Source organism: Marmota marmota, unplaced genomic scaffold (genome assembly GCF_001458135.2).
Source record: "Marmota marmota marmota unplaced genomic scaffold, marMar, whole genome shotgun sequence".
NCBI lineage: Eukaryota > Metazoa > Chordata > Mammalia > Rodentia > Sciuridae > Marmota > Marmota marmota.
In genome coordinates, this window is record NW_026000026.1 from 6,465,527 (window position 1) to 6,482,308 (window position 16,782).

The 16,782-nt window shown below is 43.8% G+C and overlaps 1 protein-coding gene and 1 non-coding gene across 3 annotated transcripts in view; both read left to right on the top strand.

Annotated features, from left to right (window-relative positions):
- Arfgef2 (ADP ribosylation factor guanine nucleotide exchange factor 2) overlaps positions 1–16,782 on the top strand; it is a 76,151-nt gene that overhangs the window by 47,524 nt on the left and 11,845 nt on the right. For both annotated transcript variants that reach the window (XM_015479351.2, XM_048810823.1), the window contains 9 exons: positions 495–646; positions 3,431–3,603; positions 4,904–5,064; positions 7,006–7,136; positions 7,245–7,374; positions 9,801–9,936; positions 12,121–12,259; positions 12,369–12,423; positions 13,867–13,981. In XM_015479351.2, coding sequence (XP_015334837.1) covers positions 495–646; positions 3,431–3,603; positions 4,904–5,064; positions 7,006–7,136; positions 7,245–7,374; positions 9,801–9,936; positions 12,121–12,259; positions 12,369–12,423; positions 13,867–13,981 — 1,192 coding nt within the window. The remainder of the gene's footprint in view (positions 1–494; positions 647–3,430; positions 3,604–4,903; positions 5,065–7,005; positions 7,137–7,244; positions 7,375–9,800; positions 9,937–12,120; positions 12,260–12,368; positions 12,424–13,866; positions 13,982–16,782) is intronic.
- On the top strand, positions 12,487–12,593 carry LOC125619288. The gene has a single exon (XR_007350774.1). It is a non-coding gene; the product is annotated as a U6 spliceosomal RNA (small nuclear RNA).

The window sequence follows — 16,782 nt, forward strand, 5'->3', positions numbered from 1 at the left end:
GGTCTCACTGAGTTGTTTAGCGCCTTACTTTTTGCCGAGGCTAGCTTTGAACTTGGGATCCTCCTGCCTCAGTCTCCCAAGTCACTGGGATTACAGGCATAAGCTACCGTGCCTGCCAGCACTTTAATTCAAAGTGTAATTCTGGGTCTGGGGCTGTGGCTCAGTGGAAGAGCACTCACCTAGGGTGTGTGAGGCCCTGGGTTTGATTCTCAGCACCACAGACAGATAAATAGATAAAATAAAGGTATTATGTCTATCTACAACTAAAAAAAAAAAAAAAAAAAGTTAAAAGAAAATGTGATGCTGGCCTTTCTTTTCATCATTGTACTTAGATAAAATAGGATAGATTGTGGCCAAGAAATTGCATTTTCTTTCTCCGTGGGTATCTTTTCCCAGAGTGCTTGTTTTGCGGGTAGGGTGTCCATCTTTGACATTTGGAGCCACAGCCACTGTGACACTGTCCCTCTTTCACTGCACTTCCTGTTCCTGCTCAGGTTGGCTGCAACCCCAATGAAGATGTGGCCATCTTTGCTGTTGATTCGCTACGGCAACTCTCCATGAAGTTTCTGGAGAAGGGTGAATTAGCCAACTTCCGTTTCCAGAAAGATTTTCTGAGGCCCTTTGAGCATATTATGAAGAAGAACAGGTAATGTTTATTGCTAAGGAAAACCCTTTGTCACATTCCCCATTGGGGTCCAAAAATCCCTCTCTTGTTGACTGAACAGATTGTGGTTCATACCACTTGTCACCAAGGTCTATGAGTATCCCCTCCCAGAAAGACAGGTGACACTTATACAACTGGTAGAAATACGTCACATGCTCTTATGGGGCCAATGCTGAGAGAATTTAGAGAAAGCCACTCTGGAAGCAGTTCAGGAATTAGGTAACCCAGTGTTTTTGCCCCAGGGAGACGATAAGACAGGGCAGGTCCCCCATCCCTGTGAAGCAGTCATTTACATGTGTTGTTGGCCCGCCCTCTGCTGGGTACCATGAAGTGCAGAGAACACAACAGTGAAAATTCTCAGTTTGGGGGGCTTTGAATTGATGAAAGTTGCAGCTACGTAGTGAGTACACAGGAGTTCCATGTACTATCCTGTCCATTTTCCTACATGTTTGAAATTTTCCATAATAAAATCAAAAACCAAATTTCTGTTTACATCCCAGGGGAATAAGCAAACCTGGATAGCAAGCCAGTGGACGGGTGCTGTGACCAACGTTAGATGGTGGCGAGGAAATCGGGGTGCGGCCCTCCTTGCGGGGCAGTCAGCTCTGCTCTGTTTGGCAAGGTGGCCCTTAGGCAGGACCTATGGGAAGAGAGGAGCAAGCCCAGAGCAGCTCTGTGCCATCTTGGCAAGAGGGTGGGGTCAGGGCGCTGAGCTAGGGCGGTTGCCCCATGGCAGGCCAGCTGGCCAGCGTACCCAGGGCTTAGTGAACATGGCAAAAAGTCATAGAAGATGAAGTCCCTCCCAGGGCAGCAGGGTGCCTGCATCATGTAACAACTGACCGCCTTTGCAAGCACTTTGGCTTGCTCTGGGTGAGAGGCGGAAGCTGAGGAAGGATTCTAAGGAGCAATATAAAGTGGTGTGACATGTTTTAAAAGCACCCCTGTGTTTATCCATGAAGATGAGAAGCAACAGAGGGAGTTAGGAGGCCACCGCAGACTTCTAGGTTTGCACAGGGCGGTGGTGGTGTTGGACTGGACTCTGAGCATTTTGAAGGGGAACCGCCAGCACGGGCTGATGGGTTGGCTGCAGAGTATGAGAGGAAAAGTCATCAGGGTGACTCGGGCATGACCCTTTGAGTCGCCCTCCTCCAAAAATCATGCTGCATGTCTGCAAAGACAAGGAAGCTGACAAGCTGGGAGGCTTGAGGCCAGATGGGACTGTGGGGTCGTGACTCAGACAGCAAAAGTCTCCTTGGCGTGTCCTTCTCATGGGGTCTGTGTTCTTGTCTTATTTCTCGTTTTAAGAGACTCCAAGTCAAGCCCATTTCAGAATCTGATGTCACCCTTGGTTTGGGCCAAGTGCACAAAATAATATGCTTCTCTGCATGGAAACACAGACAGTTCTGGGGAGACTGGAGACCTCCATGGCTAAGCAGTGTGCTCTAGCCTCCTGGCTCCAGAACCCCTGTGCCCTGATGTCCTTCCTTGTCCTTTTCCTGCCCACCCAGCATTTTCAGAGGGACAGAATGAGCTAGAATCTCACGTTGCAGCCAGTACTGTCACTCAGACTGCGTCTTGCTGTAGCATTTGCAAAAGCACTTTGATAAAGTGCATCAGAAACCTTAGCGTCTTGTGCCATTTGACACAGCAGTCCCACACCTCCATAGCTCTCTCAAGGACTTAGTTGGAGATACAGTAAAACACTGTGAATCACACAGAATAGTTCTTTAAAGAACAAAATACCTAACTGTTCAAGTATTAAAGCCACAGCCAGGTATATTGCTTGACTGTGAAAAATGTTGGGGAAATTCTTAGTTTATTGTACTTTATCTGCATTTTAAAAAACTTATTATCGAGGCTGGGGTTGTGGCTCAGTGGTAGAGCGCTCACCTCGCACATGCAGGGCCCTGGGCTCTATCCTTAACACCACATAAAAATAAATAAATAAAGGTATTATGTCCAACTACAACTAAAAAATAAATATTTAAAAACTTATTGTTGTCATATATCACTTTTAACAAGTGGGCAAAATCTGCTATAACATATATGTCGTTTAAGGGCTGGGGTCATAGCTTATGCAAATCCTGGGTTCAGTTCCAGCACTACACAAAAATAAAATAGAACGTACATGTACATGCCAATTTGCGGCGTGTCTTCAGGCCACACTGTGTTTAACTTGCCACTGTTTGAGGACATGGGCCATTTTTCAATGTTCAGGTGTTGTTTGGTAATAATTTAAAATATTGCATCTTAAATTATGTATATGTGTGCTCCAATCCATGTTTATATGTTGATGATATCCCTGCCCAAAAAATCTTAGAGAATAGAGACCAAGAATTTAGTAACAGTTCTCTCTGGGTGGCAGAACTCTAAGTACATTAGCTTTAATGCTTCGGACCAGAAAACCCAACCAATAGTGGCTTCAGCCACAGGCTGTACACTGTTGACTCACAAAGTCAGGCAGGCAGTCCCAGCTCTGGTTCCTAAGCCCTGGTGGCCTTTGCAAACCAGGCTTACTTCAGCCATCCACAGGGTCGGCTTTTCGTCAAGTGTGTCCTGGTGGCAGGACAGTAGCACTGGTGCTGACATCTTGCTGGATTCAGGATGGAGCAAGAGGAAAGGGGCAGAGCCTAAAGGAGTGTGATCACCATCTGCTTCCAGATGTGCTTTTACCCATGCTGCCTGTGAGCGACGAGCTGTGCCCAGTTCTCTTCCCACAGCCCCTCCTTTAGCACAGATGACATGGCCGTCCCGTTCCTCCCTCAGGTCTCCGACCATCCGGGACATGGTGATCCGCTGTGTCGCCCAGATGGTGAATTCCCAAGCAGCCAACATCCGCTCAGGCTGGAAGAACATCTTTGCCGTGTTCCACCAGGCAGCCTCCGACCACGACGGGAACATCGTGGAGCTGGCTTTCCAGACTACAGGCCACATCGTCAGTGAGTGCTCCTGTTTCCTCCTCAGATGTCCACTGCAGGTCCCCACAGTGTGCTGTCTGCTACCTGCAGGGGCTTCCCAGCTTTGCCTCTCGGTGGTGCATGGGAGCTGGGCCATGTTCTGGGTGCTTCATGGCAGCCCTGCAAGGAAACTCAGGCCTCGTTGCTGGCAGATCCCATCTTTAGGAATCTGCTGCCTCACCAAAGTGTTCGAGTAACCCCAAAACCAGTGCTCATGGTGCTTTTGTGGTCGTCTCCAAAGGCATTCATACACAGAGCAGCAGAGGACATAGCCCCCGCGTTGCATGTTCCCGCTGAGGAGGAGCAAGGCCTTCTGTTTTCAGCAGTCACGCAGGAGCCAGGGTCCTTTCTGCAGTCTGTTGAGTGCGAGTTTCCCAGATTCTCCTGCTTTTTGTTGGCGATTTCACTGTTTACATTGGCCCCTGAGAACAGTGCTGGGTGCCAACTAGTGTTCTGAGCACAGAGGGGCTGCAGTGTGTCTCGGAGAGAATGCTTGCATTAGATGTGCTCCCTTCAGGCCTGCGGTGCCACTGGCTGTGAGTTTAGTTACTGCATCAACAGCACCTATTCAGGAAGGTGTCTTTAAAGAGAAACACCTGCAACAAAGCTGTATAGTGATTGGTTGATGAAAATACAACCAGAGACCTGGAGGAACCCATATTTCTCCTGGGGACAGAGGTTAGTACTTCCTAATTCAGTGTTCATGACAGCTGTAAAGATCACAGCTACTGTGACTAACAGGGACCAACTGTACCGTGTTTCCCCCACTTTACCAAAGAGGAAACTAGGGCACAGAAAATTAAAGCAGAACTGCTTGCCCAAGTCACACATCTGGAAGGGATGGAGCCAGGGCTCCCACCCAGCAATCAGCCTGGAGTGAGGGTGAGTGCAGTGTCACAGTGTCACTCACTGTGGACTGCCCGGGAGGCCCTGGCCTGCCTTTGATCACGTTACCAAAGTTCACTTGGAAATCGTTCGGCCCTCTTGTCAGCTTTGTGCATAGTTGGTGCTCAGTAGGTGTTGAGTGAGTGGCTACTTGGGCCTTTCCATCTCTGCTCCAGTTCAGGACATAGTTTAACCCAAGGTGAATCAGCACTGCATTCTTGAGTAATTTAGGAAGAAAAGTTGTCTTCTAGGATACTGACATGCTTTTCTTAGATTTCTACATAGGTGAGTCTCTGATTGTGTGTGTGTGTGTGTGTGTGTGTGTTTTAATTTCCATTTCTAAATCTTGTGCTTCTTTAAAAAAACAAAAAAACAATTGTGCCTTGTGTCTCCCCAGCAACCATTTTCCAACACCATTTCCCGGCAGCCATCGACTCCTTCCAGGACGCCGTGAAGTGCTTGTCGGAGTTCGCCTGCAACGCCGCCTTCCCCGACACCAGCATGGAGGCTATCCGGCTCATCCGCTCCTGCGGGAAATACGTCTCTGAGAGGCCGCGAGTGCGTCCCCTCCTAGCTTCTGGGTGGGGTGCAGGTCGGGGCAAACCCCATTCTCCTGGCAGAGCACTTCCTGGACAGCTTTAGAAGGCGTGTTAGCCCTGGGCTAGGTGTTGTTTCAAACGCTGCTATTGCATGGTTATGCCTTTCAATATAGTTTGTATGTGAAAGTATTTCATACCAAAGTTTTATGTAGCATTGCAAGTTATAGAATACAATAATACTTTGAGTTTTATATTTCGTAACAGCTTTGAAACTCACCTTTCTTTTGAAAGAAAACAAGCCTCCTGCCTTTAGGGCTGGGTCGGGGGTTCAGTGGCAGAGCACCTGCTTAGCATGACCAAGGCCCTGGTTTCCATTCCCGATGTCGAGGACAACAACAAAAATCACCTTGCACTTTCTCCTGAAAATGTCTGGGGCTTTTCTGTCCTGTCTCAGCTTTCTGAATGGTTTGGCTTAAGCAACAGCCTAAAGCAAGGAGACTGGGTGGAAAACAGACCTTAACTCCACTGGCCTGTGCAGAGCTCCCCTAAGAATTCTGTACAGAACTGTACACCCTGTACACCCTGTCCAGTCCCGATAGCCGCTTAGTAAGATGTGGTTACAGTGAGAGGCAGTGGTGACTGAGTGCTTGGTACCTGTCGGGCACCATTCTGGATGCATCCTGTGGGTTGATTCATTTAGTCCCTGTCTCAAAAAGTGCTGGGATGTGGCTCAGTGATAGAGCACCCCTGTGTTCAGTCCCCAGCAGTAGGGTCGGGGGACTTGGAGCTCTTCTACGTATTACTTTGCCAGTGTTCCCATTATACAGGTGATTAAATTGGGATCAGAGAACAGAAGCAAGATGTTGTCTTAAAGACCAAGGGTGGCACCTGCCGCAGTGGTGGTGCACACCTGTGGTCCCAGCAACCCAGAGGCTGAGGCAGGAATTCAGCCTCAGCAAATTAGCAAGACCCTGTCTCAAAATAAAAAATAAAAGGATTAGTTCTGTAGCTCAGTGGTAGAGCATATTTACCTAGCATGCGAGAGGCCCTGGATTCAATGCCCAGTACTAGAGGGAAAAAAAGAAAAAGAAGAGGGATGAAAGAAATTCCAATACCATTTTAAGAACAGTTACAGAGCAGAGTAATTGAATCCCAGAGACAGGGAAAGTAGGGGTTTGCATCTAGAATGCGGAAAGACTGCAGGCCCTGGTAGCAGAATCTTGGGCATCTTACTTAAGCTTTTGGAACCCCTGTTGAGTCACCTGTGAAGTGGGGACATTATTTTTATCTGCCTGTTGGGGATTGTTGAGAATTGTTAACCCACGAAAAGCCCTTGAGCAGTTCCTGGCCCATAATAAGCATTTAGTAAATAGTAGCTACTGCTGCTATTATTTTATTTATTTGTTTGTTTTTTCCCAGTACCACAGATTGAACCCAACGGCGCTTTACCACTGAGCCACATCCCCAGTCCTTTTTTTGTATTTTATTTAGAGACAGGGTTTCACTGAGTTGCTTAGGGCCTTACTAAGTTGCTAAGGCTGGCTTTGAACTCATGGTCCTCCTGCCTTAGCCTCCCAAGCTGCTGGGATTATAGGGGTACGCCCAACCCTGCTGCTATTATTTTAAAACTCTGTGCAGAAGACCTACAGTATTGCATCATCCTGGATATTTTACTGATACTATTTGATTTTAGTGATCTTCCTGTGAAACACCTTCCGTCCCCAGGGGTCTTGGGGTCTGCCCCCCTTGACTTGTTCTAAAACTCACAGAGATCCATAGGTTCATTGGGAAAACTTCTCCTTCAGACAGGTGACTGTCACTGTCTCTGGGATTCCCCATGGTACCCTGCTGAGTGGGAAATTCTAGGAGAGGAAAATGTGTGGACCCTCAGTTTTGGTGCAGTCCCCTTCGGTTCCTTCTTCCTGTTTGCTTCACATCTAAGATGTGACTGTCACTCTAGGTGCTACAAGAATATACAAGCGACGACATGAATGTTGCTCCTGGTGACAGAGTCTGGGTCCGAGGCTGGTTCCCCATCTTATTTGAGCTCTCCTGCATCATCAATAGGTGCAAGTTGGATGTGCGGACAAGGTGAGCAGGTCCCCAGCGTGGGCGTGAGGTGCGCCTGGCCCACCCTCCTGACCCTGTTTCCTCCTGCTCTCCCCTTGCCCATCCTCTGTGCCTGGCTTGCTTCCCCAGGGGGCTCACGGTCATGTTTGAGATCATGAAGAGCTATGGCCACACCTTTGAAAAGCACTGGTGGCAGGACCTGTTCAGAATTGTGTTTCGGATTTTTGACAACATGAAGCTGCCTGAACAACAGTCAGAGGTAGGTCCCAGCGACAGCACTGTGGGCCTGGGGACTGAGGGTTGGAGGGCTGTCCCCTTCACGGGGTTGCATTGTCCTCTGCCTTTGAAGTACTGGGCTTCTCAAGGGGTTCTAAAAACAGAAGCCTCCCCTCCTGGCCCTCCTGGACAGCGTCAGCTAGTCGCAAGAGACTCCCCACCTGGGAGGGACATCACACAGTCTGCCACTTGGCCTGTGGACACTGTCTGCCAGCTCAGCAGCTCCTAGCAGGTTGTCTTAGTTGTTTTGTTCCTTCACAGACTTTTGGGCCACCAGTAGAGAGGGGGTATATTTGGCCCCTCTGTTTGTCATGAATTTAAAGATGGAGAAGATATAAGGCTCTCTGAACCATTCTTTCAAGAACACCTTCTCTCCCTCGCCCCAATATGAAAGTAGTATGTGCATAACATGGAATATTGGGTATATGAAAGAATTCATGCTTCTGCCATCCAGACACTAGAATTAACGTTTTGGCAAATTTGCTCCATCTTCTACATGGTCTAAAATATGGTTGAAATCATAGTACGGAGTTTTCTAATCTCACCTCCCCCCTCCTTTTTTGGTATCAGAGATTGAACTCAGGGATGCTTAACAGGGGAGCCACATCCCCAGCCCTTTTTATTTTTTATTTTGAGACAGGATCTTGCTAAGTTGCTTAGGACCTCGACAAGTTGCTGAGACTGGCATTAAACTTGTGATCTCTTGCCTCTGCCTCCTGGGTCAGTGGGACTACAGGCATGCACCACCACTGCCCAGCTGATCTTCTTTAGTTTTAAAATATAAAGTTTTTCCCCATTATAAAACAAATAATATTCATTACAGAAAATAGAAAAAATAAAACACCCGCAGTCCCACTTCTGTGGGCAACCCTTATTAACTCCTCCAGATGCTGTGTTTGTGTGAGACGGACACCTTTTTTTCATTTTACAAAAGCAATTTCCCAGCACCCCTGTGTACTCTGCTTTCTTAATACATGAGGGTTTTCCTGCAACTGTAACTTTTTTTTCCTTTTGACAGTACTAGGAATTGAACCCTGGGCCCACAGTCTCACGCTGGAAAAGCACACTGAGCTACATTCCCAGCCCTCTGACTGTGTTGTGGCTACAAAATATTCCAAGTTATAAATATTCCATGGCTTTTAGGTTGTTTCTAGTTTTTCTTTTAGATAGCACTGAAATGAACTTTTTATGGCAGTGCCAGGGATTAACCCAGGGCCTCAGAGCCATACCCCCAGCCCTTTTTATTTTGAGACAGGGTCTTGCTAAGTAACTGAAGCTGGCCTCAAACTTTAGATTCTCCTGCCTCATCCTTCAGAGTCTCTGGGATATAAGTGCATGCCTCCACGCCCAGCCCTTAAAAGGAACATGTTTTGCAGCGATGCTCGTATTTGTGTTCTTTAGTTCTTTTTCCTTAGGACAGGTAGCCTCACTGCCAGGTTTGTGCATGAATGTACTAAGCCTTTTGATATGTTCTTCTAAACTGACCTCCAAATAAATCTAGCTGATTGCACTTGTCCAGCAAAGTCGAGCGCTCCTATTTCTCCACACCCACTCCAGCTTCTCATTTGTTCCATTATGGTTAACTGATAGGCCAAGACATCACACTGAAAAGTTTTCTTAGTTGTTAGCAAGCTTCATATTTCTCCTTGTATCATTGAGTGTTTATTTCTCCTTCTTTTATGAGTCCGCCCACTGGTTGGTTTCTAAGAAAGTCGTAATATGCTTCTATAAACTGCAACTGACTTTGCTCACTTTTTCTTATTTCCTTTTTACTTGGAAAAAAATTTAGTTTTTAAATAACCAATTCTCCCAGCTTTTCCTTTCTGGCTCCCACTTTTGGAATCACACTTAGAGGCCCTTCCCTTTACCATGTCTTCATAAATATCCCTGTATATTTTTCTGGTAAATTCATGGCATCATTTTTAATATTTAGATATTTGGTGTCAGATGTAAGTGTTCAGTATAATCTCTTGTTCACTTTTTACTGATCATTAAAACTACCATTTTGAATGACTGTTTAATATTCTTTCATGTTGGTCTACTTAGTTTAATGCCCACATTGCAAGGTGTCAGGTGTACCATGTTTTCAGTCTCGGGATGCCATTGCAGTAAACACCTTTCTTCATAGACTTTTACCCGCAAATCTTCACTTCTTCTTCTTCTTGTTTCTTTTTGGTGGCACCAAGGATTGCACCCAGGGCCTTGCACATTCGAGGCAAGTGCTATTATTTCTTTAGGATGGATTCCTGGAAGCAGTGTCACTAAGTGAGTGGGTATGGACATTTTTAAGACTACGGATAAGTATTGCTAAATCACTTTCCAGGGTAGTTTTGCCAGTGGGATACAAGAATACTGTTCTTGTTGCTGAGAGAGTGGCTTTAAGAATTATCTTTTTTATTGTTCTTCCAGAAATCTGAGTGGATGACAACAACCTGCAATCATGCACTTTATGCTATTTGTGACGTATTTACCCAGTTCTATGAAGCTTTGAATGAAGTGCTTCTTTCTGATGTATTTGCACAATTGCAGTGGTGTGTTAAACAAGGTATTCTTTAAGTCTTTAGGTATCGTTTTACATAGTCCTCATGAGAGGTTACTTTTTTCAGTACATAAAAGCGTGGGTGTAATGCCAAGGAATCCAGTGAACAATATAATTTGGTGAAAAATGTATGTTTTTAAATTTAATTAGAACATAAAACAGTCCTCTCAAGCAATTTGTAAAGCACTTAAAATGTGATGTAGTTATTGCATTTTTAAAAATGTACCTTTAGCTAGGGGTGGGGGTCATGCATACCTGTAATCCCAATGGCTTGGAAGATTGGGGCAAGTGGACCATGAGTTCAAAACCAGCCTCAGCAACTTTTCGAGACCCTAAGCAACTCAGCGAGACCCTATCTCAAAAATAAAAAAATAAGGGGCTGGGGTTGTAGCTTAGTGGTTGAGCGCTTGCCTTGCATGCGTGAGGCACTGAATTCGATCCTCAGCACCACATAAAATAATTAAATAAAATAGATATTTTTAAAAATAAATAAAAAAATAAGGGCTGGAGATATAGCTCAGTTGGTAGAGTATTTGCCCTGCATGCTCAAGGCCCTGGGTTCAATCCCCAGCACCACAAAAATAAATAAATAAAAATAAAAAATTAAAAGGTCTGGGGATGTGTTTAGTGGTTAAGCATCCCTAGGTTCAAACCCTGGTACCAAAAAAAAAAAAGCAAATTTACATATTAGTAAATTTAAAATTTAAATTTACGTATTTAGTCTCTCCACTTTTTATGTTTGAAATTTTCTGTATTAAAATAACTTTTTAAAATGCACATTTGTTGCATCTACACATTCTGGAAAGAAGTGCTTTGAAACAGATTGTTATTGAAGGAAAATGAAATATCTTGTATAATATGATGATTATGTTTTGATTTTCTATTTGTAATTTTACTAATTTGCTTGAGGACTGGTGAAGAAATATACATTAAAGAAGCTTTTTAACTTTGGAGTCAAGATCAACAGCCTGCATCAGTAAACTTTTTTTTTTTTTTTGGTCTGAGTAGTTGTGTGTTTTAATGTGTATCATAAAAAGAAGACCTGAATTCTATAGATAATTTTGGTATAGGGCAAGGCTAAATTTAGAAGGCTTTCAAAAAGTGACTCAAATTTTAAATACGTGACAAAAAACAGTGGAGTGTGTGTGTGTGTTAGGGCCTTGCCAAGTTGCTGAGGCTGGCCTTGAATTTGCAGTCTTCCTCCCTCAGCCCACCTAGGCATGTGCCACTGCGCCCAGTTTAATGGATACTATTTAGATGACAAAAATTGGAGATGTTGTGTGTAAGTGACTGAGTTTTCAGAAACACTGGTCGACTGTGTTCCATCTTATGGTGAAGGGTGTGTTACTGGGGATTGAACCCAAAGGTACTTTACCACTGAATAACTCCCCCAGCCCATTTTTATTTTGATACAGGATCTCACTAAGTTGCTGAGGCTAGCCTCAAACTTGTTATTTTCCTGCCTCAGACCCCTGAGTCTCTGGGATGCAGGTGTGTGCTACGCACCTGGCTGTTCCATTTTCTTTTACTATTTTCCATATGTGAGTCAGTTAAAGTGACAAGATTGCTTTCTTCTATTCCTAGCAATAAAACTATGATAAGTCAAGCTGGGCACAATGGTCACTCCTTGGGAGTCTCAGGCAGGAGAATTGTGAGTTTGAAGCCAACCCTGACAACCTAGTAAGATCCTGTCTCAACATAAAATTCAAAAAGGGATGGGGATATAGCTCAAAGATAGAGAACTTGGTTAGCATACATGAGGCCCTGGGTTCAAACCCCAGTATCACACAAACAAACAAAAAAAAACTATGATAAATCATTTTACCTCCCCCCCTCCCACCAGTTCCTCAGTATTGGGGATTCAAACCAGGGCGCTCTACCACTGGGCTACATACATTCCCAGCCCATTTTTATTTTGAGACAGGGTGTTGCTAAGTTACTTAGGGCTTCAGCCTCCCAAGTTACTGGGTTTATAGGTGTGCACCATCATGCCCGGCTTAAATCATTTTATATCTTCGTAGCATAATTAAGCTATAAAACTTTTAATGCTCTCTATAGCATTGTTTCATTAATTAAAATCCTACAAACCCTCCAGCTGCAGTCTCTTACTTCACTATAAAAAGCATCTGGGACCTGGTTGGCATCCAAACAGCAGTTCAAGTGTAATGACAGATAATGTTTATTTTGTAGATAATGAACAGTTGGCTCGATCAGGTACGAATTGCTTAGAAAACTTAGTAATTTCCAATGGGGAAAAATTCAGTCCTGACGTCTGGGATGAAACATGCACCTGTATGTTGGATATTTTCAAAACCACCATCCCACATGTGTAAGTGTTGATGCAGTTGCTACACTTTATTTCACACACTCAGTTGGTGTCATAAAGCTCCTCGTTTCCTTTGAGGTTGACCATTTTCCATCTCTTCCATTCCCTTCAGTTTGCTGACATGGAAACCTGCAGGAATGGAGGAAGACACATCAGAAAAACATTTGGTAGGATTTTGTTGTTGTTGGTATCTTTTCCTTCTTCTTATTTCTTAAAAAAATAGGAAAGTAGTGCTCGCCCTGGCAACACAGATACTGAAAGTTGGAATGATACAGTGAAGATTAGCATGGCCCCATGCAAGGATCATATGCAAATTCATAAAGTGTTCTATATTTCAAAAATGAAGAAGAGGAAAGTATTTTAAAAAATAAGTCTTCTAACCCAACAAAAAGTACAGGTTAGGGCTGAGGTTGCGCTTACTGGTAGAGCACTTGCCTAGTATGTAGAAGGCCCAACACTGAAGAAAGCACAACTTACATTTCTGGTTTTATCTTTGGGTGTCTGTGCACTATGCACACCTAATAGACCCACACACAATTGCAAGGGATCACTAGGCACACAACATTAATAACATTGGGAGCATTTTTCTATGTTCTTCGAGAATAGTCTTTTCAATGGCTGCATGTTGTCATAATTCCTTGATTTTCCCTAAAAAGATGGACTCTGGGTAACTTCTTATGTTTCACTGTTACAAATAGCACCTTGGCACTGGATTGTGGCTCAGCGGTAGAGTGCTCACCTAGCACGTGTGAGGCCCTGGGTTCGATCCTCAGCACCTTGTAAAAAATAAAATAAAATAAAGGTATTGTGTCCATCTACAACTGCAAAATAAATATTTAAATAAATAAATAAATGAATAAATAGCTCCTTGGTGTGACTAGCCTTGCTTATTGCCCTTCTAAATTAATAGTGCTTTTCTTGCCACCAAAGAAAATAGTAGTTCTTGCTTTTTATGTGAGACTACAAAGACAGGATATTTTTCTTTACTGGGCAGTTGTGGGGGGTAAAAATTGAATTAACGGGGCTGGGGTTGTGACACAGTGGTAGAGCGCTTGCCTTGATTGTGTGAGGCACTGGATTCGATTCTCAGCACTGCATATAAATAAAGAATAAAGGTCCATCAACAACTAAAATAGATAATTAATTTTTTTTTTAAATTGACTTATTAACTTTTATTCCCAGATAACTGATAAAATTCCCATAGATTTTAAAAGGCATTTAGGATGCAATGACTTAAAAGTGAAGCATACTATTTTAACATTTTCTGTTTTTTAAATTCTTTTCTGCTGTCAAAACACAACACAGAACAAAACCTAGCTAGTGTTCACTAAGTTTTGAATTTGAGCATATTGGAAATTTGTCCCACTTGTTACGTCACAGTATGTAGCGAAGTGTCCTGAATTAGAACAGGAAAACGTGAAACTTCAGTGGCAGGGGGCACAGTTGAGTCTCCACTTCCGGCAGCCTTGAGGAGTCTGGGTGAAACATGCAGCATAATTCATTTGTCCAGAAGGCACTGAAATTCAGGCCAGGCCTCCAGTGTCAGAAACTCACATCTGCCCAGGTAGGAAGAGAAGTGAACCCGGTGCTTTTCTCTGGTTTACCTGTAGGACGTGGACCTGGACCGCCAGTCTTTAAGCAGCATAGATAAAAATGCCTCAGAGCGAGGCCAGAGCCAGCTCTCCAACCCGACTGACGACAGCTGGAAGGGCAGACCATACGCAAGTAAGGCCCTTCCCATGTTGGTTTGTTTTCATTTGTTCTTTATTTGAAGCAGGTAACACATTTGTGTGATTCAGAAATTTAAACAGGGTAAACCTCTTTCCCCGTTAGGCCTTCACCTTGGAAAACCATTTAAAAGGAACCATGTTGGGATGGCAGTACTGTCACTTAGGAACTGCTTCATAGCAGTCCCCTCCGGGGTCCAAAGGTGGATGACCTGTGCCCTTCCCCGTGTTGGCAGTGCTGCCAGTTTCTCATGTGCCTTCTGCGGTCATTTTATTCACATGCCAAAAAGTATATACACATATACATTGGCTCATGCCCATAGGTGCCCATCTGAATTCTCCTCTCCTGCTTATGCAAATCATGGAATACATGAATTATTCTGTTTTTGCTTTAATATACTTTAGAGCTCGTTCAAAATCAGTACTTAAAGAGTTTTTACTGTTGTTATTCTGGTATGTAGGTGTGTCTATTAAATTAGATCCCTAATAGTGGACATTTATATTATTATTGTTTCATTTATAGTTTTTTCTGTTACAAATAATACTGCTTTGCTTATTAGTTTATATAGTAAATTCTTAGAATTGTAGGGTTAGTGGATAAGCATGTTTGTCATTTTGATAGGTATTTCTAGATTGCCATTCATTAAGGCTATACCTGCTTACATTATCTTTGTGAATACCTGGATTTACAATTTTTTAATTATGATTGAAATAAGAGTGGGTTTTTTAATATGTTTTTGAACCACTTCTAGCCAGGCATGTTGGCTCATGCCTGTAGTTTCAGCAGCTGAGGAGGCTGTGGCAAGTTCAAGGCCAGCCTGGGCAACTGTGTGAGCCTAGTGATAGAGCACCCCTTGGTTTAGTCTCCAATACCACTTAAAAAAAAAAAAAAGACATTTCTTTTTCTGTTCATCTCTGCTCGTTTTGTAGTGGAGTGGTTGTTAATCCTTAGTGGTTTGGAGGAACTCCTTTTTCTGCATACACATTTTGAAATTACTTTAGGCAATTTGTCTCTTAATGTTACAGCTTATGATGTATTTTACTGTATCTTATTTTTAAAAATAGTATCAACAGCTCTGAAGACAGTGACAGTGTGCCGGGCACTGTGCCCTGTTTCCTATGTGTGTCTCATTTAATCCTTATACTAGCCTTGGAAGAGTGAACCAGGATTTAGATAATGTGACTTGCCAACGTGAAGTACTCGGACACCCTTTGGCATTGTGAGGAAGCAGAACTTTTAAAGCATTCTGCTGGTCTTTTCGAGGCTGCATGCCCCATTTTTTTGTCTTCATAGTGGTCCTTCCCCATCCTTATCACACCAGGCTATAGGTGATGACATTGAAGTTAATTTCTGAAGCAGCACACAATACAAAAGCAGCATGTGGTCACTGTTCTCTTCTAAGGTTTTCCTTTAGAGTAAAGTAGTCACCTTTGAAAACCATTTAAAAGGCACCGTGTTGGGATGGCAGTACTGTCACTTAGGAACTGCTTCATAGCAGTCCCTTCCGGGGTCCAATGGTGGATGGCCTATCTCATGGTCAGCTCCAGATGAAGTAGTGAGTTTTTGGGTGGAGCCAGGTAGGCCTGTCTTTCACAGGACAGCCATTGTCAATGCAGCAAGATGTCTGCACGTGTTGGGGGGCGGGGCTGAGACTCAAGCCCCACCTCCTGTGCAGGGAATGGGCATTTTGTTCTCACTCCCATCTCGGGCTCCCTTCTGGGTGTGAGCTCAGGTAGGTGAAATTTTGCACTGTTCATATTTTCTTCCTTTTTAACATCTGTAGTTTCACCATATATGTGTGTGTGTATACACACACACACACACACACACACACACATATATATATATATAAATAAAGTTAAAACATTTTTCCCTTAAGCAAGGCACAGTGGCACTCACCTGTAATCCCAGCAACTTGGGAGGCTAAGGCAGGAGGATCACAGGTTCAAAGCCAGCCTCACAATTTAATGAGATCCTCAGCAACTTCGGGAGACCCCATTTCAAAAGAAAAAAGGATTGAGGATGTAGCTCAGAGGTAAAGCACCCCTGAGTTCAATAGCCAATACAAAAAAAAAAAAAAACCCACCTTTTTTTTGTTGTTATTTTCTTTTACACTATTAGAGAATGAACTAGGGCCTTGTACGTGCTAGGCAAGCACTGTACCACTGAGCTACATCCCCAGCCTCTCAGAAGTTAAAACATTCTGCAAGGAGAATTGTTATGTTTAAGTAATTTCATAATCACTGTCAAAAACTTGAAAACAGCTTAGCCATCTTGTTTTCTTTCACGTAAACTTTTTAACTTTTCCCATATTCTGATTCTATAACAATAAGTGAGAAGGAACCCTTGCTTTTACTGTAGTCAAGTCAACCAACACTTGGGAAGATCTCTACATAGGATACCCTTGATCCCCAGGCAATCAAGAACGCAAAGATGGGTGGTCAGAGTCTAGTCAGTAGGCAGAAACTGCACTGCTGATTTGAACAGGGGAGATTCAGAATGGAGAATTATTGACTAGTCAAGGTTGCTAACCACTCCAGGTGGTGAAAGTTGTGAAGTATACAGAAGTAGAAAGTGCAGCCACACACACCGTAATCCCAGCAGCTCAGGGGGATCACGAGATCAAAGCCAGCCTCAGCAGCGGCAAGGCCCTAAGCAACTCAGTGAGACCCTGTCTCTAAATAAAAACAAAATAGGGCTGGGGGTGTGGCTCAGTGGTCAAGGGCCCCTGAGTTCAAACCCTGGTAACCACCTCCCCCCACCAAAAAAATAAATAGAAAGTGCAGAAAAAGCTGCTC